At 47.9% G+C, this 24528-nt stretch overlaps 2 protein-coding genes across 4 annotated transcripts; one reads left to right on the top strand and one right to left on the bottom strand.

Annotated features, from left to right (window-relative positions):
* The first annotated feature begins 83 nt into the window (after positions 1 to 83).
* Positions 84 to 23010, top strand: LOC135818141 (transcriptional adapter 2-alpha-like). 3 transcript variants are annotated; one of them, XR_010553636.1, is made up of 18 exons: positions 84 to 382; positions 1603 to 1688; positions 2618 to 2677; positions 3073 to 3164; positions 5028 to 5068; positions 5427 to 5483; positions 5728 to 5769; positions 6452 to 6534; positions 6834 to 6906; positions 10345 to 10408; positions 11225 to 11268; positions 11595 to 11625; positions 12086 to 12165; positions 13062 to 13133; positions 18834 to 18932; positions 19767 to 19792; positions 20233 to 20335; positions 21830 to 21851. XR_010553636.1 is itself a non-coding variant. In XM_065331477.1 (18 exons), exons 1-18 carry the CDS (start codon positions 307 to 309, stop codon positions 22013 to 22015), a joined length of 1302 nt encoding a protein of 433 aa, XP_065187549.1. In that variant the 5' UTR covers positions 84 to 306; the 3' UTR covers positions 22016 to 23010. The 3 variants fall into 3 exon arrangements, 2 of the variants coding, with proteins under 2 accessions (XP_065187549.1, XP_065187548.1); XM_065331477.1 differs by having other exon boundaries at positions 12089 to 12165; positions 18834 to 18922; positions 21830 to 23010; XM_065331476.1 differs by having other exon boundaries at positions 18834 to 18922; positions 21830 to 23010.
* On the bottom strand, positions 14100 to 18320 carry LOC135816485 (uncharacterized). Its single transcript, XM_065329684.1, has 4 exons — positions 17972 to 18320; positions 14785 to 17637; positions 14517 to 14546; positions 14100 to 14224 (listed from the first exon to the last, which is right to left on the bottom strand). The coding sequence occupies exons 1-4, from the start codon at positions 18306 to 18308 to the stop codon at positions 14100 to 14102; spliced, it is 3345 nt and encodes a 1114-aa protein (XP_065185756.1). The 5' UTR covers positions 18309 to 18320.
* Positions 23011 to 24528: the final 1518 nt, after the last annotated feature.

The following is a 24528-nucleotide window of genomic DNA, read 5'->3' as shown; positions in this document are numbered from 1 at the left end:
CAAGTCAGCAGCATAGCTTTGCACGGATTTTTTTACCGGTATGAAGTCCTGAACTGAGGCGCATGAAGCGTACCAAAAATGCCTTCTTTGGATTTCATTGACAGCAACAACCTATTTTACTTGTAAATTACTCACTTCTTTACTTGATCTACATTGTTACATGTACTTGCTTACGTCGTCTTTGCATTCTCACAACTGTTGATGGTAGTGGTTCACCCGAACACGAAGCAGCTTTCCGTGTCTTGCTTACTTTTTCACCGGGCCTCCAGCGTCTTACCACTTCAATTTGAATTTTAGCCTTGTGTTATGGACGATTCTGGGCAGCATATTGTTCCGAAGGAGATAACAATCTCCGAAGTGGAAGCTGCGATAGAGCGGACGGGTGGGTGTGAACGGAACAATGACGAGTTGTTAGAATTTATCTGAATCTATACCTTTTACTATTCGAATACGATGTACCACGTAATCACAAGTGATTGATGAGCGAAGTAATTATATCCACCCCCTCGAATTAACTCCGCTTGTACACCTTCAGCCATTCTATTACCACAGAATGCCTTTATCAATCTATTGTGTATCTCGTGGCAAACAGGATACTACTCATTTGCACTAAGATGTGCTGTGGCCAGTGTGGGTTGAGGCGGCGTCGAGGTATTTGAGGGTGATACGGTCATCCATCTGAAGTACCCCCAATGGGCCCTCCCCTGAAATTATAGAGCCAACATTTTTTTACCGGTTCATAGTTATAATATGAATAACTGGTACCTGGGGCAAAAAGTGATACATAGGGTCAAGGTATTTTAGGGTGGTATGGTCATCCATCTGAAGTACCCCCAACGGTGCCAGCCCTCAATACCGTAGAATCCCGCGGATAAGCCCATGGGCTTATCTGTTTCACAAGGACATTTCGGTGGGCTTATACAAGAACATGGGCTTATACGCGGGCATGGGCTTATCCGCCGACACCAACATTGTACTATTGAAAAGTGCCAATGAAGTGAGAAGTACATTGCTGAAAGCCACTGTGCAAACAAAAACAACCGATGATTGTGTTGAAATGTACAAAAAAAAAACCCTAAACACTCGTACTACGTACAGGTACAATCATCATACATGTACATGGTACGACCAAGAGTCCATAATTTATGGACTCATGGTACAATTTAGGCCCATGGGCTTGTACGACGAAGCCTTGTGATGTTCGAACTTTCCCTGGGCTTATGCGCGAGCATGGGCTTATACGCGGGTGGGCTTATCCGCGGGATTCTACGGTACTGTAGTAGCCGTGGCATGGCATGTTCAATGTCCCTGGCTGTGAAGTGTGCACTCTGTATGGTTTTTGGTAGGTATGTTTGGGCCTGGTTTAAATCTGGCTTTGGAATTTATTTTATTTTTCATTGCTATCAGGTTTGTGTGTGTGTGTGTGTGTGTGTGTGTGTGTGTGTGTGTGTGTGTGTGTGAGTGTATCAGGTTCGGCCTCGTTTTCTCTGTGCTGCTCCGATGAGTTCACAAAGAACGAAACAGCCCTGCTGTCTGCAGATTGAATATGGTTTTGATCAATAATTCTGGCTTGTCTGTTGTGTTAATGTCTCCTGCACGTAGAGGTGTGCTCTGGCTGTTCTGCTGCTCTTCGCCTGCCCTACATTCTCTGCCAGGAGTGCAGCGAGAACATTCGTCTCTGCACATCGGTGAGTTAAACAATTTTTTTAAACAAAAACAGTTCCTTGGTCTTTCTCTTTTGCATAAATTCAAACAAAACATAAAACATGGATGCAGTGAATGGGATTTTTGGTCTTTGACCAGTTGCTGGTGAGCTGATCTACTCACCTCCCACCGCTTTAGGAGCTGCATCTGCGCCTTGATCCTTGAAGGGTGGTGGCGTTCCTACGGATGCGGAAAACTCGGCCTCTAGCCGAGCCTGGGACGCGAACCGTGAATTTTTTTTAATTTAATTCAATTTTATCACATTGCACATAGAGTGAAACCTGTCTAAGGCGACCACTCAAGAGACGAGAAAAGGTGGTCGCCGTGGCCAGGTGGTCTTCTTATCCAGGTTCAGTGGGTCACGTGACCATATCCACGTCATAATATTATTAGTACATGTGATACATCATTTTGATCAGTGTATCACAGTGCACACACCTACTGCTACTAGTATGCTACTCTCGCACGACTCATGCGCCTGGGGTCCTGACTCCTCAGACCTGTCAAGTGTCGTGCCTGCACCACGCACATCTACACGTCCTGCACTGCACTGATGTGTAGATCTACCATGCATGGTACACCATGCAATGCATACACTGACATGTACATGTACTAGCACTGTGCAACGCGGTCGCGGGTGGGTGGTCGTCGGTCGCGTTGAGCGAGTGGTCGCCTTATCCGAGCTGTTTTGAATGTGAATGCGTCCGTGACAAGGAAAAGTGGTCGCCATGGTCGAGTGGTCGCCATTACAGGGTTTACTGTGCCTACGGAAGAAGGGGTAACAAAAGTGGTCTGTGCGTACGCGCACGGGCGTGTGTGTTCTTTTACCGCTGTGCGTTCTTTTACCGTACTTGCAGCCTTGTGTGCGAAATACAGTAATGCATGCTGCTTTTGTGCCTGTGCTTGTATATAGTGTTTCTCTCGCGGCGTGGAAGTGAAGGCACATCAGAGTGACCATGCGTATCAGCTGGTGGTAAGTTTAACGTCCAGGCCCTCTGCCTTCTGTGTGTGTGTGTGTGTTCTATGCATGAAGAAATCATGGATTGGTAATACTTCAATTTTGTGCAAATTTCGTAAGGGGCTGCAACTTTTCCAAAGTTTGCTGAGTACAAGAATGTTATGTTGGGTGCTAACATGCATACTTCAGCTGGCTGTCCTGGGTTAAGCTTCGCGAAAGTGGAGTAGGCTGCTCGAATTGGGTGTTTCCGAGATTTACCAAGGCTCACAACATTGCTGATCGAGTGAGCGCCCTCCTTTTAACCGATGTGTGCTGTACGTCGCAGTGTCAGAATGCTTCATGTGTGATGTGTGCAGCGTTTCCTCTTCAAGTCTTCCAGTACTTGTGCATCTACTGTTTCGTTTGTACAGCATTTGAATTTTGCCATATTGGAGGACAACTGGACAGCGGAAGAGGAGCTAAAACTGATCAAGGCTTTATCGAACTCTGGATTTGGAAATTGGTAAGATGAAAAGCATGCAGAGAGTAGAGGAAAAATAAGAGAAATCAGGTACGACAGTACAGGATCAAATTTCGTTTTTGCAGCAAACGGTAGTATTCCCGAAATGATACCAAATTGTAGGAATAGAATCTAAGAAAAGAAAAAGGACCAAGGAACGACAAGTTACGCTATAATGTCCACTAACACCACCAGTTACTAAACAATCAGCTCATGCGATAACATTGTACGACACTGACCGACGTTGTAGAACGTCAGTACATGTACCACCGGTCAGTGTCGTGCAATGTTATCGCATGAGCTGATTGTTTAGTGACTGGTGGTGTTAGTGGACATTATAGCGTAAGGCCACACGTTTTTATTTCTATGTTTCTCGTCACCCGCGCGCATACGATTCAGGAGTCTGGAAGAAAAAAAGAAAAAAAACTGTGCTGCACTGACTGTGCATGTGGGCGCTTGTGGGGACCAGCACACTCATGCACATGTACATATGTGGCCTGGCCTGCGCGACACATTATGCGAGGTCGGCATTTTTGTGCGCAATCTAGCTGCACATGCACAGACTGTGACAGAAGCTCCTACCACGTACTAGTTGCTAACTATGGTCGTATGGATGCTATTTTGCATGGTGTATTGGTGGATTTCAGTGCGAACAAAGGTCTAGTAAACCTTTATTTTTATTTTTTGGTCATTTTTTTAAAAAAATTTCCACCTCTCGCATACGTTTTTAGATTTTCAGGTGACGAGAAACATAGAAATAAAAACGTGTGGCCTAACTACTACTTGTAGTTCCTTGGTCCTTTTTCTTTTCTATAAATTTACCCTTGGCTCTCCATCCGAGTCCAGTGTTTCAAGCCTCTTGTACGGGCAAAAATACCATCTTTATCAATGATGAGTCCATACTGTAAGTTTTCCCATGTGTAAGGTGTCCGGTTTCCCAATGTGTCGACTTTGTTCGTTTGGTTTCCTTGCCACCTTGTGGAACGCGGGCCGAGAAAGCAAAATCTTGTATTATTATTGTATTAAAATCAGTCACTGCACCACTCCACAATGTGCCTCGGCCGACCCACTCTGCTTGCATGCCGCCATCATAGCGAGGACAATTCCGTTCAGTGTTTTATATGGCAGACCGTCCAGGCAGCTGTTCAGTTCCGACAGAGGTCGTCAGCGGAGGTAGTAGATAGTGACTAATCTAATCTGAGGCGAATGAGTCATGTTCCAAAGGGCAAAACTGGCGCGATTGCGCACTTTCTAGTAGTGCCTCTCACAGCTGCAGTCTGTGGATTGCTACCTGCACCATTTCCAGTGCTGCGTGTCATGTCCTGGCAATACACGCTTGCGTTATCTCCTCTGTTAGACCTGTTGTCACCTCGAGCACCTCGGTTTCTTAGGGCATGCCACATGCAAGGCGCGAACAGATGGTGATGATGAGAGGAGATGGGCTTGCAAGATGTGACGGAACTGTTTGCAGCTAGATAAATCATGTGATGTTTAGCATGTTTTGACCGCCGTTTGACAGACCATGCCACACTTCTATGTATAAAGTGCACAATGGTGCCAGCTTTGCCCTGTATAACATATCATTCATTCACCTCCAATTATTCATTTCTACTGCCTCCACTCCTGAGCTCTGTTGGAGGGGAACAGCTGTCTGGAGGGTCTGGAATCTCAATTGGGATTGTCCTTGCTATGGTAGTGCTAAGCAAGGGGAGTGGGGCGGCCGAGAGCACGTTGTGGAGTGGTGAAGTGACTGATTTCAACGTAATCGTCAAGTTTACCGCTAATTTCTCTTCGGTTATGTAATTTATCTGAAGCTTTTCGCCCCAACTGTGACGATATCCTGTTTGCGTGCACGTGTGTTCACAGGCCAGAAATAGCGCAACATGTGCAATCCAAAGATGCGAAAGGTGAGTGCTGCTTGGCGTATCATGTGTACTCGTACGTGCGTGCGTGCGGTGTATCAAATCAACAACCCATCCTTTCTTCAAGTAAAGTTGTAGTTGTTGTAAGCAGTAGACTGGGCTGTGGTGTTTTGCTCAGCTCTCTTTCCACACAGTTGGCGTTGCAAGCGACCGCTGTGTTGGGTTATGCACATGATGGAAGTGTGGTGTGACTTTTCGTTCCCTTGTGCGTATATGTTGCTCTGCCCTTTATACGACTGTGCGTCTGTGTATTGTGTGTATCTGTGTTTATGTATCCGTGTTTGTGCATGTGTGTTTGTGCATGTGTGTGTGCATGTGTATGCATGTGTGTGCCCGTGTACAGAATGTGAGCAACACTACCTGCAGACCTACGTGAACAGTCCGTTACCGCAGATGCCAAGTGAGTGGTACAACACGCGTTGAGGCTTGCCTTCACCAAACCGTTTGAAGAAATGAAGGAATTGTGTCTGCTATCGTTGCACATTTGACATTAATTTAGTTTTCTACTTTTCAAGGGTTGCATATCTATTGTCTTGATATGGTGTGTGTGTTGAAACTTTTAATCGGGGAAGTGTGGTGCCAATTATGATTGTAGTGTTTACCTTCTTTTGCCTTTAACCTCGTTTTTCTTGTTCACTCTCCAGGAATAGAACCGCCAGCTACTGTAGGGCTAGCTTCATCATCTGGTAAATGTTTATGGAATGTTTCCCTATTGTTCTGTCCATCTATCTGCCTTTTCTGTCTCCCTCTAGGACCTGTATATAATCGTGTGTATGTGTATGAGTGGGTGCTCTCTCTCTCTCTCTCTCTCTCTCTCTCTCTCTCTCTCTCTCTCTCTCTCTCTCTCTCTCTCTCTCTCTCTCTCTCTCTCTCTCTCTCTCTCTCTCTCTCTCTCTCTCTCTCTCTCTCTCTCTCTCTCTCTCTCTCTCTCTCTCTCTCTCTCTCTCTCTCTCTCTCTCTCTCTCTCTCTCTCTCTCTCTCTCTCTCTCTCTCTCTCTCTCTCTCTCTCTCTCTCTCTCCCTCTCTCTCACTCACGCCCTTTCACTCCCTTTCGTACAACTCACAGAAGCTTGATTCTCACAGGACTATTACACACCACTTTGTTCGAGTAGTCAAATTCCACAATACAAGCAGAATGAGATTATTATCATTATTGTTGTTGTTTTCCCAATCTTCGCTCCTGTGCATCATGTCATCAGTCTGAAGACGAATGTGTTGAAATGTGTCCACTGGTACTGTATTAGGCTACTGATCACAGGGTGACTATCTTCTCGTCTGTTCCACATTAACAGAACGTGTTCAGAGTTCTCTGGTCCCACACTCTGCCTCACACACTTGTCTCCATGTTTTCTCGATTGTACTTTGCAGGTTTCACGAATGGATATCTGCGGCCGAACCTCAGTGATCTGGACGTACCCGAATTCATGGCCTGCCGTGGCGACTTTGCAACGGTTAGTCTTAATCTGGCTGGTGTCAGGTGTCATATTTGTGTGTGCGTATGTGTGTGTGTGTGTGCACGTGTGTGTGTGTGTGTGTGTGTGTGTGTGTGTACATTTCCCTTGCGTCCTCAAGTGCACACTTATGCATGCTGGTGTGCATGCTGGTGTGCATGTGTGTGTGTGTGTGTGTGTGTGTATGTGTGTGTGTGTACATTTCGCTTGCGTCCTCAAGTGCACACTTATGCATACTGGTGTGCATGTGTGTGTGTGTGTGTGTGCGGACGCGGGTACATGTTTTTGATCACCTTCAGGAGCATCTCAACGATGCTGAGTCGGTCGTGTCTGACGTGGAGTTTGATCCGAGCGACTGCGACCTCAGCATTGGTATGTTGATGCACTTGCAGTACGACCGACAAGTACGAGCATTGCTTATTGTGCATGCTATCAGCATGCACAATAAGCATGCTAGAGGGTGGTGGCGTTCCCACGGCGGATGCGGAAAACTTGGCTTCCAGCCGAGTCTCACGCGAACCGTGACATTTATTTATTTATCGGAAGGTACGAGTTCTCTTGGCTGCCATCCACAAGGTGCTTGAATGCTTGTAGCCTCGAGCCAGCAAACGTCGGCCAATCGAGGGACTTCAAGCGGGTTTTGGTGGTGCAGTGGTGCTGTTACATTGACGACAGCCTGCCTGTTAGCAACACACGGTCGCCCAAGTGGGGCACTGCTCTTTGAGACATGATCAGTCGCGGCACTCGCCTCTGGCGTTCTCCTAGCCGTGGCGGGGTTTTGGTGATGATGGTTTTGGGGTTTTACGCCGGCACAGTGGGTCCTGGCCGGCCACGGGGCCCGGGCGGGATTTTCTCTGCGTTTGCGGCCGCTTACGATGCACTCTCTGGTGTAGTGTCTCGTTGGTGCTGCTGCGTGCGCTCGGCACATTTCACTGTGTTTGTATGGCACAGTGTGTGCCTCAATGCATGCAATCAAGAGTACATAGCCCCCCCCCCCCAGAGTGTGCAACTCGACTATGGGTACTGTCCTGACAGAATTTCAAGTTGACGTCATTTTTATGATGCAATGCGCACTCACTGTACATGTACTGTCAGACGTATCCTGAACCTGTGGTGGACAGCGCCCCGTTTGATCCGGTACAAATTCATGCAAAGAAAAGCGTGTGATGTGTTGACACCCCGTACAAATGTCTTTAAAAAATCACTGGTGCAAGGAGCATTACATCATAAATATGACGTCAACTTGAAATTCTGTCGGGACAGCAGGGTACAGTCAACTTCGCTAATAACGACTGCGGATATAACGACAATTCGCGAATAACAACATAATTTCCATGCACAGAGCAAAGTCCCATCTAACTGTAGTACATATAATGAGACTTCGGATATAAGGACATTTCGCGAATAAGGACACTTTTCTGATGTCCCGCCGAGTGAAGTTGACTGTATGTGGGAGTTGCACACTCTGGGGGGGGGGGGGGGGGGGTTATGTATTGTTGATGCACCACATGATTGTACTGTACGGCCTGGCAGCCCTGTGTACATACAGTTGTGCTCAATGAAACCCGACCCAAAGTGCAAAGCTGACGCCCTGCACCAGTTCCGATTACATCACTGTATTTGTACATGTGTATGTACAGCAGCATCCATACCACATCCAGAGCGTCAAGGGCCGTGCAAGTTGAGGGCGCCATATATGCCCTTTGGGTCGGATTTCATCAAGCACAACTGTAGTGCAAGTCTTGTACTGTATTGTATTGTATTTTATTATTGTACTTGCAGGCGCATGCCCCGTATGGGTTCCTGGGTGCCCGGAACCCCCCCCCCCCCCTTTCGCTCAAAATGCAGGATTTTGCTTCATGTTTTGAAAAATTTCCCGGACAGGCCCCCGGAACCCCACCGGGAACCCCCCAGGGGGCACCGGCGCACGCGCCTGACTTGGGCATTCCCAACAGACCCTAAGGTCTTCTTACAGGGTGCCCAAGATGAATGAATTTGTAAGTTCCTGGCGAAATGAATTGGGGATATGAGGGGCCGTTTACACGAGAAAAATAAGCCCGGGCTTATTCAACCCTAGGCTTACGATAAGCCCGCCTTGATCTGTCACCCAGTCATTTTAGAGCGCGCGTTTACATGGTCAGGCGGGCTTATTCAGCTCGCCCCGAGCTGAACTAGCCCTACCCTTGACCCCCGAGCTTATCCAACCCCCAGGGCTTATTTTGTCATGTAAACGGTCAAGAAGGGCTTATAAGCGAGTTTTTCCGTATTTTTCGATTTTGCCTCGTGAACCTGAGAGAATGTGGCCGTGGACAGTGCGTCTCTTTTATTTATTTCTTGGTATGTTTTCTTTTGGTTTTTGTCCAGTGGAAGGTCCTAGCCCATCCTTCACCTTCTCGAAAAATAAGTGACAATTGGAAAGGCAGTAGAAACCTGAGCCGGCATTTCTTGATCCAAATTTCATCAGACACAAACATTTACCACTGCGTTCATGTGCGATTTGAAAAAATAAAATGCGCGCAGAACTCGCAGTCACTCACCTGAACTCAGCCCCGTACAACCGTCATGTAAACGGTTGAAAAATAAGCCCGATGCGAATAAGCCCAGGCTTATTTTCCTCATGTAAACGGCCCCTGATTTGTGCGAAGGGATTCGGGAAGCGCATTAAAGCGGTCAGCACCAAGGAATGAAAAAGATTTGTATCCAGCTTGAGTTTGCACAATGGGTAAAGAAAGGGAATTATTGACTTGGCCGCGGGTGACTCTATCTGTGTGAGCGCAGTCACGGCCCGCCTGATAGCCCCATGCACACTATGCGCTACTATGCGAGGGCTGGTGCAATGCCTTGGACGCCTCTTGCAGTGCCGTACTCTCTTTAGCCCGTTACGTCGGCTCATCAGTGAATGCCTCACCGAATAGGCGCTTGCCAGACTGAGGCAGATCATCTTTCACTGACTTGGCCATCTCCGGATCGCTAGCCTCCAGCACAATGCTCCTGCGTATCTGCATTAGCATGCCCCAAGAGGCAAGAGCACTAATGTACGTTGGAACACGTCCAGCATCTCTTCTATGGGGACAAGCGTGCTGTTCAGATGCTTTATCGCATCACTCCATGCACAGGTCGGCGGCCGCACTGCCGTTTGTACCTGGGATGGCTTCTGGTCTAGTGCTTTCGGGTGCTTGCGCCCCAACCCATTCAAAACCGATTCATCCACCCGTGGCGTGTAGCACGTCAGTGTTTGGCCGAGGATGCACAGATTGCATTTCACGGCGTTCATCATCAGGCAACACACGACGGAAGTGGGTCTCTAAATAATCATTCACTTCGGGTGGGGCATTGTATATGTTTCGTTGACCCTGGGCACCCCTGGGGTCGAATGGTTTGCCATGCTCTTTACTCGGCATGGTCCGTTTGTCACCCGTGAACAAGCCACTGGATGGATCATCTGTTGGGCCCACATCTTCATCCCGGCAGGTTCCTCGGAACTGCCACAAGGGTCTGATATCGGAAGGCGATGCCGCACAGTCACGGCCATGCTCTGGTTCGCATGCTCGCGGTGGCATTGCTGAGCATGAATGATTCAGTGTCTCAGATCGGGCGACACCGACACTGGATTCAGTGTGCTCTGCCGCCGATCCTGCAGGTGAATCATCCCGGTGGCTATCATCAGCCATAGCATCCATGGTTTCCAAAGGACTTGGTGGTCACACTTCGGGCTGAAACAGAAATCAAATAGAATGGGTGAGGGAAAGGATAGTGTGGTACGAGTTATGACCGATCCTGTTTCTCTGTGTGTTTCTTTTTCCTTGGTAGCACTGAAGCTGGCTGCCATTGATATTTACCAGAACGTCCTGGAGCAGCGAGAGGCTAGAAAGCGGTGAGTTCAACACCGCGTTCCGCAGGATTATTGTGGTTTGCGCCCATAAAGTTCCGTACGTACTGTGTGTATTCTTGCGCATTGAGGTTATGCGATTACACCATCAGCTGAGATGCTTTGGCGAAGTCGCTGCACAGCGCTGCACTTGCACTAGCGACGCATAGACCCCAAAAGCGAATCCGCCGACTCCCACTGTATACTTAGCGCTCATACGCGGTTCCGCTGACTCACCGCATGGAATCATTCGCAAATAACCTCTATACAATGCATACTTTGAAAGTACTCCAATGCCATTCAGTTCAAGTAACTGCATTCGGTAGCCGGATCCTTTACCGTAGCGACTGGACTTGAAGCTATATCGTCGTAATATCGGACATGCTGTGCTCTGTTGTACAGACAATGGTAGAGGCAGTCTTCATTAGTACACCATCACTCATCCACTGTCGTATTGGTGGCTGGGAGTTTCATCAAACAGTTTTGGATGCGGCTGCTGTTCCCATATGAAATTTATGTGATCAGATCAGCATACTCCTACGCACGGTTGTTGTTACTCTAACTGCCTTTGATGGTGGGTCTGATCTACTCACCTGCCACTGTTTTAGGAGATGCATCTGCGCCTTGATCCTTGGGGGTGGTGGCGTTCCTAGCATACGGATGCAGAACGCTCAGTCCAGCTGAGTCTCGCGCGAACCGTGATTTTTTGCTCCAACGTTTTTAGACAGCATCAGGTAACCGTGTGGCGGTGGCACTTGCACGATCTTGGATTGACGCAGCAGTGACTGTGTTCTGCCTGTACTTGTGCCATTGTCTCTCCAGGTCTATACGCGATCATGGCCTGATTAATCTTCAATGCCATCAGAGTATGTATACTGGGTCCTCTAATGCATATGCTACGGTGCTGCTCAATGAAATATGACCGCCTGAGCTCAGTCTGTGTAGGGAGGGGCACCGTGCATTAATGTGCCAATTTATAGCTCACCGTGCGCTCGTTTTATTCTCTGACCAGATTGTAGCTGTTGGCCCTCGTCGTATCAGCTTTTGATGGCGTGCGATTTGTTTTTTTGTGCTCTTACACCTGCGAGCAGTGTTTGTGTTCTGTGCTTCCGTGTGTGTGTGTGTATGTGTCTGTGTGTATGTGTCTGTGTCTGTGTGTCTGTTTGTGCATGCGTCCATGCTGTCCTGGCAGATCATGAACGGGAGCTATGTCGGCATATTGGGTAAGCATCCTGGAGCCATGTTGGGTCTGTCTTACATCCGGTACCCAAACAGAACGGAATTAAGCACAATAGCATCATATCAGTGGTTATCACATTGGATTGGAGCTTGCCCTTATCCTTTCCCCTGCGCTCCGATCCGTCTGTTGGGTCCTTGACTGTGACCATTGCACGTGACTTCTGTACATGGCATCATAATTTGTGACTCAAATACTGTGATGCCATCTTGACTTCGAGTATTGGGGAATTGCAGTACACATCCACAGGTCAGGATGTGCTGTATAACGCATGTGTTATGTTGTCCACTACACACGCTGTTATGCATGTGCCAGTCGAGCTCTTGTGAAATGTATCATGACATCATGTATGTGCATGCGTGCATGTTTGTGTGCGTGTTTGTATGCGTGTGTGTTGTGTGTGTGTGTGTGTGTGTGTGTGTGTGTGCCGTGTGTACTGCTTGCAGCAATTCGGTGAACGTCCTGCGGCCGTGCATGCGCATGCAGAGTGCTGGCGATCACGAGCAGCTTCTACAGAGCCTGTGCTGTGAGTACTGTTGTGTCTACTACTACTACACTCGTATTACTTCTGTTCTGCACTCAGTGAAAAAAGCCTCTGTTGCACAATCATGTACACATGGATGTCAAGACTAAAAATATGTTTTATAAAAGAGCGAACAGTGACGGTTGTACTGTAAAGAAAAATTGCCTGAAAAGATTAGTTAAAAGCCATTCATATCACTACTGCGTACTACACTCGTATCTCACTTATCCAGGCTATCCAGGACAGGGCACTGCCCATAATTTTGAGATGTCCATAACTCTGAATCACACACGTCTCAAAGGTGAAGGGCCAGAGAATCCGGCATACGACATCACTGTTTCCACAAAAAATGGCAAAGGAGTAGTAATATTTCTACTAAAACGCACCCACAGTGTGGCCGTTAGACTGACGTCACCATGACTTGTGAGGCCCGGATAAGAGAGAGAGAGATGAGTGCACTGCCAATTCATTTGCAATGGTAGCCACTAAGACTGTATGGATCTTGAATGCTGATGTTGACTGTGCAAGCTGTGTACACGTACATTTCTGTTAGTTTTCCTTTCGCAACCTTCTCCTAAAAGCCCGGAATGCTTGTGGTGCAGTTTCACTACAGTACACGCCTGTACACTTTGGTAATCTGTAGGCTGTAGATGATGTTCCGTCAATTGTTTGTCCTGGCTGGGTTTTGCTCATGTGACTTACCACTGGTCAGTGTCTGTAGTGTGTCTGTACTCTGTATTGTTATTTAAGTAAACTAACATTGCACATGCCCCATCCATGATCATAACACACCTTTTGCCTGTCACATAACTCTTGTGATTGAGTCTTGTTGATGGGGTTATTTTTAAAGAAGAGTTAGAAGACGTTTTGTGTTCGTGTTGTGCGTGTGTTCCTTGCAGACGAGCAATTCCTGCGTACGGAGATCCGACGGCTGCAGGACTATCGAACGCTGGGCATTCGGTCACGGCGAGGTCAGTGATGGAGATTGTCTAGGAGAACATGATCACATCATTGTGTTTGTGAAGACAGTGAACTAATTCCGTGCTCAGCGCTGTAATCCAGCAAATAATTATATGTCCAACAGATTGAGTATATCCAACTGTATGGCATGGTTTTAGGAAACTAGAGGCCACATGCGATATGCCACGTACTGCTCTTTTCTCTCCAAAACTCAACACTTGCAAGCCAGATATGAAAGAAAGAAAAAAATCATCAGTCACACCACCGGGACTCGAACCAAGGACCTTGCTATTCGCGAGAAATGCTCTAACCAACTGAGCTACAGTATGACTCTTATCCACAGTGATGGTAAATCTATCCTTCTTCGATCAATCCATATCTGGCTTGCATCATACTAGTCCACAAGCCAGCCGGGTTTTATTTATTTTTCGTTCCCATGTGAAGTGCACAAGGATTTGATGTGTGGAGCAGATAGAGCATTCAGAGGGCTTTCCCATGATGTGTCACTTATGCCAGTAACCCGGGGCTTTGTTGACCAACACATGGAAACAAATTGTGTCCTGCGTTGCCATGGCAACAACAAGCAAAATCGTGTATTAAAGCCACTTCTGCATGGCTAAAAAGGAAAATTCTTTCAACATTAAATAGATACAAGCAAATGTAATCTGTGTGCCAAGTTTCAACATGATAGCACCACCTAGACTACTCAATAGCACACATCAAAGTTATAACATAGTAACGAGTTGGCAATTGGCATGCACAGAACGACTGTAGTAGAATTATCCTAATCATGAAAAGTAATACATTCCAGCTTAGCATGATGTACATGTATGTACAGTATTTACAGCATCGAATCAATCCAGAGATATTACTCCTCTCTGTAGGAGACTAACAGTACATAGCAAGAGCGGATCATTTGCTATGGTAGATGGCTGTACCGGGAAGTACATTGTATAAGCGACCAGCGAAGAAGTGTTTCACTGCACAGCTTGCAGTGTGTCATCTGCTTCCAGAGATGAAGCAACATCTTCCTGAACCGTGTCCAGAGTTGGGCAGTTGGTGCAGGCAACTCCTGCCGAGTTGTGGCGACACTGGCAGGCATCTGTGCATTTCAAAGTATGGCGCCGGCATGAGCAGTTCCCACTGCTACAGCCTGTCTTGCAGCAACAGCTGAGGAACTCAAGGAGTGCTCGGGGCGCTGGGGGTAGGCTCAACCAAGAAACGGCAAGATTGCCATCGCTATTCAGACATCAGCCTGTACAAAAAGGAGTGCACCGAAAGAGGAACTGATCATCCACAAGGCAATATTAAAAGTTAACACAGTTTTTTTTAAATAATGCTTCTTCCTAGCTTCCATGCACCACATTCTAAAACAGTAACCTTGAGCCTCTTACCTTGATTATTCTCGTGTGGAGCAGGTATGTCTGGTATTGCAACAAGACAAAGGCGCCACACAGCAGCCTGATAGTTGGCCCTGGCGCAGTGCTTGACGAAGGCATCATGGCATGGAGGAAGCTGATTCGACTGCAACGTTTTCGTGCAGAACAACTGATACCTTGCATCGTTGACCTTGGTGCAACTTTTTGCATTGTAGAGAAGGCACAGAAACGTCTCCAGGGAATCAGTGACATCACCAGGAAGTCCGTCAAAGGTACAACCAACACGGGCGAAGATTGCCTTGTAGTCGGAGTGGGCTGGGGAGCACAGCAACTTGAAGGCAGATTTCTTGGTGCGCAAAGGAACTGACTGCGTCACAGCCGGTAAAGGCATGGAATGCCGGCAGAGCATCACACACCTCTCTGCCCAACTTTTCGCTGACGGCATTGACCGGTATCTTCCGTGTCTTGTTGCCAGTTCCAGTTAGGAAGTGTAGAGCAGCAGGGATGCGATTCGTGACTGACACAGCAAGAACTAACACATCGGTGTCCGGTGACTTGATGGTCACGTTCGCGTGACCTGCTGCCGCCGCATGGCTGGCATGGAGAAGGAGCCTCGTATCAGCTTCTTCATGCGTCGATTTAAGGCTCGGAACAGGAGTATGGACACCCACACCATCGACGCATCTTACCGTGCTACATGATTGCCCGGAAGTTGTCACAAGCTCCTTGCCATCAGGAATCTTCTGCATCTGCTCGGGACGCTGCCATTCTGTGAACAAGAAGGCTATCAGCTCCTCCTTGTTCGTGCCCAGCGAAAGATACTTGTTAAATTGCCGAGGCATTCGTTGGGACCGGTTTGTCAGATGCAGTCGCAACACGCCATCGGCTGCACGAGAGCTCCTTTCTAAGTTCTTGATGGAGATGTCACGGTACGTGTCCACAACGAAGTCCACTCGGGTGTACTTAGAAAAGTAGCCGCAGATCTGTTTCAGGACTACTGCAGTAAACTCTCCAAATGATGCAGGCGCTTCGCTTAGCTTCTGGGTCCTGATCATTGCCATAGCATCAATAATCAGGGCTCCATTAGCAGCAGCAGTGTTGGTTGGAGGTGCAGACGATATGCCATCGGTGAGCAGAGTAAGTAAAGCAGACTTGTTTGTCTTCACGAGAGCTCCTGATGTAGAGGCAATTGCCCAAGGCAATTCACCTAGTGGGTATGACATCACCTGCCGCATATCCATTTCACGCGTTTGAGCAATCAAGGCCATTCGAGAGAAAGTAGACCTGTCTGCACGAAGGATGTCGGTGTTGCTGGTCGATGCCGTCTTCTTTGCTTTCTTCTTGGTGAAGGTCTGCAGGTTCTGCTTCTTCAGTGGATCATGGAATCCCTTAGCGGATTGCCCAGCAGTCAACCGTTCATGGAGGAACTCATGAAAACACACCTTGCCACGCTCTTCAGCCGTTCGAAGGTCCTGGGCAGCTTCCTTGGATGCTTCAACGCCGGATGCAAGATGGATTAACTCCATGCATGGCTGTTTGGATGATGAAATGAATGGATTGCGAAGCATGGAGACGGTATCGATCACTTGGAGGACATCCTTCTCATCCCGCACCATTCTGCCCTTCTGGCAATCCTTGTGAAAGGTATCTCTCTCTTCAGTACTGTCATCAAGGCCACAGTGTTCCAAGCAAACATCAGCGACTGCTGCACGGTCATGTGCTGTGAGCACCCAGCGCTGTACAGTAGCAGGATGGCGGCTGAACCCAATTATACCGCCTGTGGTTTTTGTGGCTCGATTGATCGATTGCTCAATAGCTTGGTCGGACGCTACTCGAGCAAAAGGGTTGGATGACCGTTGCACCGAGAACCCACCCTGCTCCAGGAAGGCATGAGCTTCTGGGTGGTTCGTTGGCAATTGGGTCATGTCGAGCCAGTAGAACGACATGAACCGGGCATAGTTCACTCGGTCATATGCAAAACACCAGGGAAGCATATCCCGCACACAGACGAGGTGCAACTTCCAGTTGCCAGTGCGACTAGCCCTGACAAACCGCAGTAGCAGATCCACCATGCTGATGTACGATGACCATAGTCCAAAGTTTGGAACCAGCTGGGACTGCTGTTGGCAAAATTCCTGGTATTTGACGTAGAGGCTCCGCAAAGCAGGAGAAGCAGTAACCCGTGACAGGTTGTCACTGGTGATGCACATCTCCAACTCTTGAAAGGCTGAGGAGAGAGGTATGTCAAGTTCAGTCAAGTTGCTGGCATCCACAAATTCCTTCCAGCGCAACCGTTCCAATGCCTCGGAAGCAATCTTGTGGAATCGCATACCCCGGTTGTAGTGCCGACCATCCAGGGCAGAGGAGGCTGATGCAGTTCCAGCAACACCAGATTCCACAAGCAGATCCAACAGACCGGCATCGCGAAACCTCTTCCCGATGATTGCCAGAAAGGTGCAAGCAATATGAAAAGCACCTAGTCTCAGTACAATAGGCGCAAACTCTTCTCCTCGTTGTGTGACAATGTCCACGGCCTTGGCGTAAATGGCTTGGTCGAAAACAATCAATGTGAAACTCAGATCAGAGTTTTGACACCTTCGTAGGCACTTGGTCAGCAATGCATACACGGTTGAAGACTCGGTTGGTGAAGCATTCATCACAGGGCAATATCCAATCCTGGATTTCGGTGGTACATCCTTGCGGCTCACCAGTGCGTTGAATGCTGACCATGATGGCACTTTTTGCTCGGGTAAATCAGACAACACTTCAACGACCGGGTCAAGGAGCTCTCCACTTCGACTGGATCGACAACGCCTCCAGGTGAAGTCGTTCAGCGCCACAGCATCACCATCCGACATAACACCTTCCAGTTGCTGCTGTGTCACACCCGGCCGCCTCGCAGGGTTTACATTCTTGGCGCAAACGATGTCTGCAAATACTTCTGGCTGTATATCCAGGGCTCTTTTGCGCTTCCGGCTCCGCTCATGGCCTTGTGCTCCAGGCAGCCATGTGCCATCACCCTCACTACTCAGAATTGGCTGCACAACAATCGTGTTGGTGCAGTGAGTGGTGCCCTTCCCGTCCACTGTCTCCTCATTCAAGTCATTATTGTCAGCAACATGATAGAATGGTGTACCTGCAGAATATGAGAGAAACAAGAGGGAGAGAGAGAGAGAGAGAGAGAGAGAGAGGGGGGGGGGGGGGAGAGAGAGAATGAGAGACATACACACACAATACACACAGACACAGACACAAACACACACACACACATACAGACCTTTTTGTAGGATAAAGGGATATCATATTATCACACATACTTGGCGACAAACATTGCACAGAGGACATGCCATTTCGGCAACAGGATTGGTGTTTGTCAAATTGACCATTACAAGGATATGCAATATCGAAAGCAGTGTAGGGTTATGAAGTATAAACAGCATTCAACTACATGGCTATGCACAAGCCCTTACTTGGATTGATGACGTCTGGAAGCTGATCCACAACATGCCCGGCAACTAGCTTGTCCTCTGCCATCTTGGTCTCTCTTTCCAACACTTGCGAGTAGGCAATGCAATGCCCCAAGCGGTTTAACATTGTGGTCAACTTCTCACTCCGGAACAGATGGTGCAGGGTCAATGCCAAGACTATGTGCTTGGGTGGAATTGCCGAGGCAGTGGCAAACATTACATCCTGCGCAATGGACTGAACACGCCGACACGTTGCTGGATCTTCTACTGAGATCTTGGTTGACTGCACAACAGCATGATACTTGTCTGACATAAGCCACACCAGGAAATTGTGCAGCATGTCCGGTACACTGGCACTTGCATCGTCAACTGAAAGCCCTGTGCACTCGTCAATGTTGTGACAGAGCACAACATCAACACTTGCAAGCCAGATATGAAAGAAAGAAAAAATCATCAGTCACACCACCGGGACTCGAACCAGGGACCTTGCTATTCGCGAGCAATGCTCTAACCAACTGAGCTACAGTATGACTCTTATCCACAGTGATGGTAAATCTATCCTTCTTCGATCAATCCCTATCTGGCTTGCATCATACTGGCAACTCACACCAGTCCCGGTGGTGTGACTGATGATTTTTTCTTTCTTTCATATCTGGCTTGCAAGTGTTGAGTTTCGGAGAGAAAAGAGCAGTACGTGGCATATCGCATGTGGCCTCTAATTTCCTAAAACTGAAATTCTCCGTGAAGTCCAAATTTGAAATTGTACGGCATGGTGTTGTACATATTTTCACCGGCATTCTGCTTTTGAGTATGAGCTGTTTAGACAGTCGCGATGTAACATTTTGCCTGTGGGTTTCCTGTGTAGGTGCTCAGATCTACGAAACACTAAAGCAACGGCAATTCGATGACTCCACCGGTCTGCAGTCGAATGAAGATGTGTCCAGAGCTATGGAGGTTGGTTGTTGTGAGTTTGTGTTTCTGGTGCTGCATTGCAGCCTTGTGTGTTTCTCTCTCTCTCTCTCTCTCTCTCTCTCTCTCTCTCTCTCTCTCTCTCTCTCTCTCTCTCTCTCTCTCTCTCTCTCCCTCCCTCCCTCCCTCTCTCCCTCCCTCCCTCCCTCCCTCTCTCTCTCTCTCTCTCTCTCTCTCTCTCTCTCTCTCTCTCTCTCCCTCGCTCTCTCTCTCGCTCTCTCTCTCTCTCTCTCTCTCTCTCTCTCTCTCTCTCTCTCTCTCTCTCTCTCTCTCTCTCTCTCTCTGAGATGAAACATGGCAAAGTTATCCTGGTCCTGGCTGAGGTTACGCAAGGATTTTGAGATTCAGGTGGTAGTGGCTTGAGCCAATTTGTGGAAAAAACCTTCCTGGCTATGATTCCGGTTTAGTGCCCAGGGAGAATTTGGCACACCCTGATATTACTGTATAACGGAAATCCTGGGCCTAAGCTCATGTACGAAGTGAACCATAGAGTACTAATTAAATGAACCCTGTTTGTTTAAGCGACAACCAAGTCACTTTTGCGATGACCTTTAGGCCCATACAGTGATTTCTCATGTATCAACCTGCTTAGTAATGTGCATGTTGTCTGGGCACCTTTGTCTAATTGCTAAGCACAGTTTAGAAGGCAGTTTACTAGTCTCTCTCTCTCTATCTCTCTCTCTCTCTCTCTCTCTCTCTCTCTCTCTCTCTCTCTCTCTCTCTCTCTCTCTCTCTCTCTCTCTCTCTCTCTGTCTGTCTGTCTGTCTGTCTGTCTGTCTGTCTGTCTGTCTGTCTGTCTGTCTGTCTGTTGGATTGTGTGTTGGTGTAGATGCTGTCGGCGTGTCCACGCGATCTGTAAGTGTTTGGGGGACTGGAGAGCTGGGGGACTTGCATGTAGACCTAGGGCACCTCGGACATATTTACGACGTCGCTGATTCATTTTAATACGGCATCCTGATTTTGATAGCACTGTGACTTGTGACTTTTCTTCAAAGTTGTTTCTGCAACAGTGCCTACAACCTATTAGTACTTATTGTTATTGCAAACGATTGGGGCACTGACCTAAGTTCACCCCTGACCCAACTAAGTGCATTCAGGGAGGATTTGATTTCTCTGCCTTTGCTTTGGGTAATACAATCAACACACACACACGCACGCACACACACATACACACACACACACATACACATACACACAAACACCGTACTGAACAAGTGCACGTGAAGAAGCTCCAGCAGCAATGTTGTTGATGGCTAAGTGCTGCACCTTCTTGTGTTTTCTTTCACTGGCTACAGTGATGCGCCACTGGGTGTTGGCGGCGGTGGTGGTGGTGGCAAGAGGTTAGACCAAGCTGAGCACGCCGCCAGCCTGGAGAGACTGAGCCCCTCCGAGCGTGAGGTGAGTTCTTTTGATTCATCCATGATTTCCTTTACTACAGTTGCGCTCTGTGAAATCCGACCCAGAGTGCACATTTGGCTCCCTGCTCAGCGGCGGATCCAGAGTTCAGCTGAGGGGAGGGCGCGGGTAATATTCATGACAGGGAACCCATGCGGTACAATCCCTAGATGGCAACACCGTCTGCTTATCAGGCTTCCGGTTCCCAAGTATGTTGCGCTTTTCTGCATCGCTGAGAGTTGCACCGCTAATACTAATAGCTGCATCAACAGCATCCCTCCTAGTAACTTCGCTGCGTAGCAGTGCCACCAGCTACATTCGTGACAGGCACAACGTCGTCATCTGTGATAGTTTCAACAGGTAAAACGCTCCTGTCTCGCATCACTACTAATGACAGTCCCACCATCGTCGTCAGAATCTACTTCGAATTTCATTCTGGAAGATCAGAGTCTGAGCAGACCTCGATCTCAGGATCTTCGCTGTGGTCCGCTCGACTGAGCAGCTGACGAAGCGCAAGCTCGCTTCGCGAAAAATCCGTGGAGAGTGGAGAGTTTGTTGGCTCCTTGGCCGCTTGGGCGGGCGGTGCGCCATCCCCTTCACCGACTTAGCTATACAAGTTCGTCAACTGAACACTTATTTCAAAACTAAAAGTCAACCAAAGTCTAAGAGAACAACTATTCCGTGTTCAGAAGAACTTTCTTATCTGACACTAGAAACTACTTGTGACAGCATGTGCAAACACTTGCGCAACTACCCACGTGCATGCACTTTAAAAAGAAAATCAAAATATTTGAGGGGGCCCCTAGATCCGCCTCTGCTGCTTTCGCACGGCCCTTGACGCCCTGGGAGTGGCACAGATGCGGCTGGACGTACACATGTAGAGATGCGATGATGTAATCAAAACTGGCACAGGGCGCCAGTTTTGCACTTTGGGTTGGATTTCACTGAGCGCAACTGTAGTACAGTTGTACACACACACACACACACGCACACTTACTTACTTGCTTACTTACTTGCTTACTTACTTACTTACTTACTTACTTACTTACTTACTTACTTACTTACTTACTTGCTTGTGCTTGCTCACTGCCAATACTGGTCACGTGGTTCTCCCCGGGTGAGGGGAGAGAGTCTCAAAAGGAATCTTCGGAAAGATGACTCAATTGGCTAGTATTGAGCCGCCCAAAGGCCGACACCCCCCCCCCCCCCAAATTCCCCAAACTCTGGGTGGACTTGGAAATGGTCCCACTTACGGGCTCACCACACCTCAGTAAGTGCAGAAAAAGGATTGACGGCATCAGGGTATGCTTCTCTGTATCCAACTACACACACAGCACACAGAGAAAGAATGAAAACTTTTGTCCCCGTTTAATAACCTGTCCATTTAAGGAAATTGTTAATTTTTGCACCTCGTTAGAATATTGTCTTTACATTAGTTTAGACTACGTGCCCGGCACTCCAATTGCTTCTCTCTTCTCTGCTCGTTATCTGCTACAGTTGTGTTCATCGCTGCGATTACGTCCGCATGTGTACGAGTCCTACCGCGCGGCCGTCTCGCAAGAAATGGATAAACACGGCCGCCTACGGCTGGCAGATGCACGGAGGCTCCTGCCGATCGACGTGAACAAGACGCGGAAGCTGTACGACTTCTTCGTCGAGTCATCCATTATCATCCCGGCGTAGCGGCGCCGGACGATGTACGCGTGCACGAATTACCGACAGCTGCCTCCCTCCTGTTGTTTAGCTCGGCAGGTATGTTGGTATCTTGAATGCTGGTCGGCTGTTAAGAGTGTCCTGGAGTTGGCTGTTGCTGGTGTGTCGTATACCTGACGTTTAATTTTTATTTCCCACACTGTTAGCAATGTGCAGGTAATGCTCATGCTCATAGATTTGGTAACACAGTCCAGGTCGATATTGACGTTGACTGAACCCTGTCATTTGCATGGCGTGAAATCCATTGAAGCGATTTTTTAAATAGTCCAGAGCTGTCGAGCTGCGCTGATCATCCATGTGACATCTCTCTTCCATTGTTCTCTGTTATCCTGACCAAACATAGCAGTTAGAAGTGTTATTGTGTTGTCACTGTTAGTAATAGCATCTGCCCGTGATGCTGCCCTCTTGCTTCTTTTGCTGGGCACGCTCTCGCATCATTTTTTTTAATCTCGATTGTCATGCTGGCGTGGTCAATCTGTAATTGTTTATCAGTACAATGTACATGTACATGTAGTATGATATGCCCGGTGTAGTGCCCGTGGTAAACAGTTCGTAAATGTTGCACAGTAACGTTATGTGTGCAGTTACTGTAATTTCAGAAATTTTCGGTGCTCAATATTTTCGGTATGAGGGCAAAAGGCCAGGTTAGGTGAACAGAAATTTTCGGTACAGAGAAGCAGTTCCCTATTGTTTTATGTGTGTTAGTGTTTGTTCGGTGTATTGAAATTTTAGGTATGAAACAGACGCACCGAAAGTACCGAAAATAAAAGTACACCGAACATTTGTGAAATTACAGTACTCGCCAATTAACCATGCCCTGTGCTTGCACTGTTTTATGCAGGCAATGAGTGAGGTCAATGAAAGAGCATAGTCTTGTCTAATACACCCACTGTTTATTTGTGGCATGCCCAGCTCCACCGGTGTGAAGAGTAGGTGGGCATGCGGAAACGAACATAAAACCTTGATATGTCGTGCCGCTATTTTGTGTACTGGCGCTGTTGTTGGCGCAGGCTGCTCCGCCGATGCGTTGCGTCCTGTTTTGTTTGAGTGGCGTTGTCCGTTTCTGCATTGATTCTGACAATCTCACCGATGTGTGAGCAGCTGTCGTTGTTCTGGTCTCACTCCTAACGCTGCAGGTGGCAGCGTCGCTAAATTGCTAATACAATGTAGTTACTGAGTCTGTTGAAAGTGCGGCTCGGCAGCGGTGGTTTGAAGAAAGCCTGGGCCTCAGTACCTGCACGGCTGTCCGTGTACTGTGTACTGACACCCGAGAGGCATTACGGATAGCTGAATGGTAAGCTGCCTCTCGATGCTGTTTACCTCCACATCGGTACATTGTACAAGTGCTTGTACCGCACGCATCCATCCATTCATATAGTGTTCAGGAAAAGAATGGCACGGCAGAGGGAAATGGTTATCTTGACCCTTCGTGATGGCGCTGATCAAGAATGAGTGGGTAGTAAACTTTCTTTGAATCATCTTCCAGTAGCGTTCTGACAACCACATTCCCTTACTCTCACTTCTACACTAAACTGTTACTTGTATGTGCATGCATGTTCTTGAAGTTGAACAGTCCCAAGATACCCCTGTCGTCCAGTGACATGCACGTGTCCGCCTTTACACCCCCACTGCATGCGATAACCGCTTGCGTAGTTCTACATACCCGAAATAAACACAGACATGCAATACATGTACTGTTTGCACATGCTCCAAGCCTTGTGACGTGTAGAACAAATCCAGGTCAAAACCAGGGAGTCGTGTATATACGACTCCCTGGTCAAAACACTTGAAGACCAGTGAGCACACATGCACATAATAATTATCCTGCATGATACACGTGTGTGTGCATTCATAAAATGTGACATGATTCCAACGTGCTGACGAAGTGAACAATGAAGGCCAGATAAGAGATCCTATCCCCGTGTCATTGCGCGTGTTTAAACTTTGATACCGGGTGCGGCTCGTGTTGGATGATTGCATCACAGAGTCTGGTGGAGTATTTGCGCTGTTCAGTTTATCTTACGTGTAGATCAGCTATACCAGCCGAGCTCACTGCCATCGGTTAGCTCTACCTTTGCCCATGGTAAAGAGTCCGCTAAACACAACTACATGTGCATGCACTGTAGGTGAGATATTATGCATTGGACACGATTGTGCTAGGCACATCTCTGAAATCGACACGTCGAGATCTGCTGGGTGTTGCTGCCGTGTGGCAGGACGCTTGGCAGTGGGTGATGAATACAATGTCATGCCATGTCCATGGTGACAATGGACCAGTGACAGGCTGTCAGCTTAGACTTAGAGCAGGGAGTAGTACAATAAATTATAATACAATACTTGTGCTACTTGTTGGGTTACAGCAGGGATCCGGGAGCATTTAAGGAGTCATTTTCAGCCGGCTTTACCCAAACACTTCTGGGCAAGCTGTTCTGAAGGCGAGTGTTGATAATCCATACAGTCTGTACTAGGGATTATCTGAACTC

Source organism: Sycon ciliatum, chromosome 5 (assembly GCF_964019385.1).
Source record: "Sycon ciliatum chromosome 5, ocSycCili1.1, whole genome shotgun sequence".
Lineage (NCBI taxonomy): Eukaryota > Metazoa > Porifera > Calcarea > Leucosolenida > Sycettidae > Sycon > Sycon ciliatum.
The sequence above is the reverse complement of the archived record's forward strand: the minus strand, read 5'-3'. Positions and strand labels throughout refer to the sequence as shown.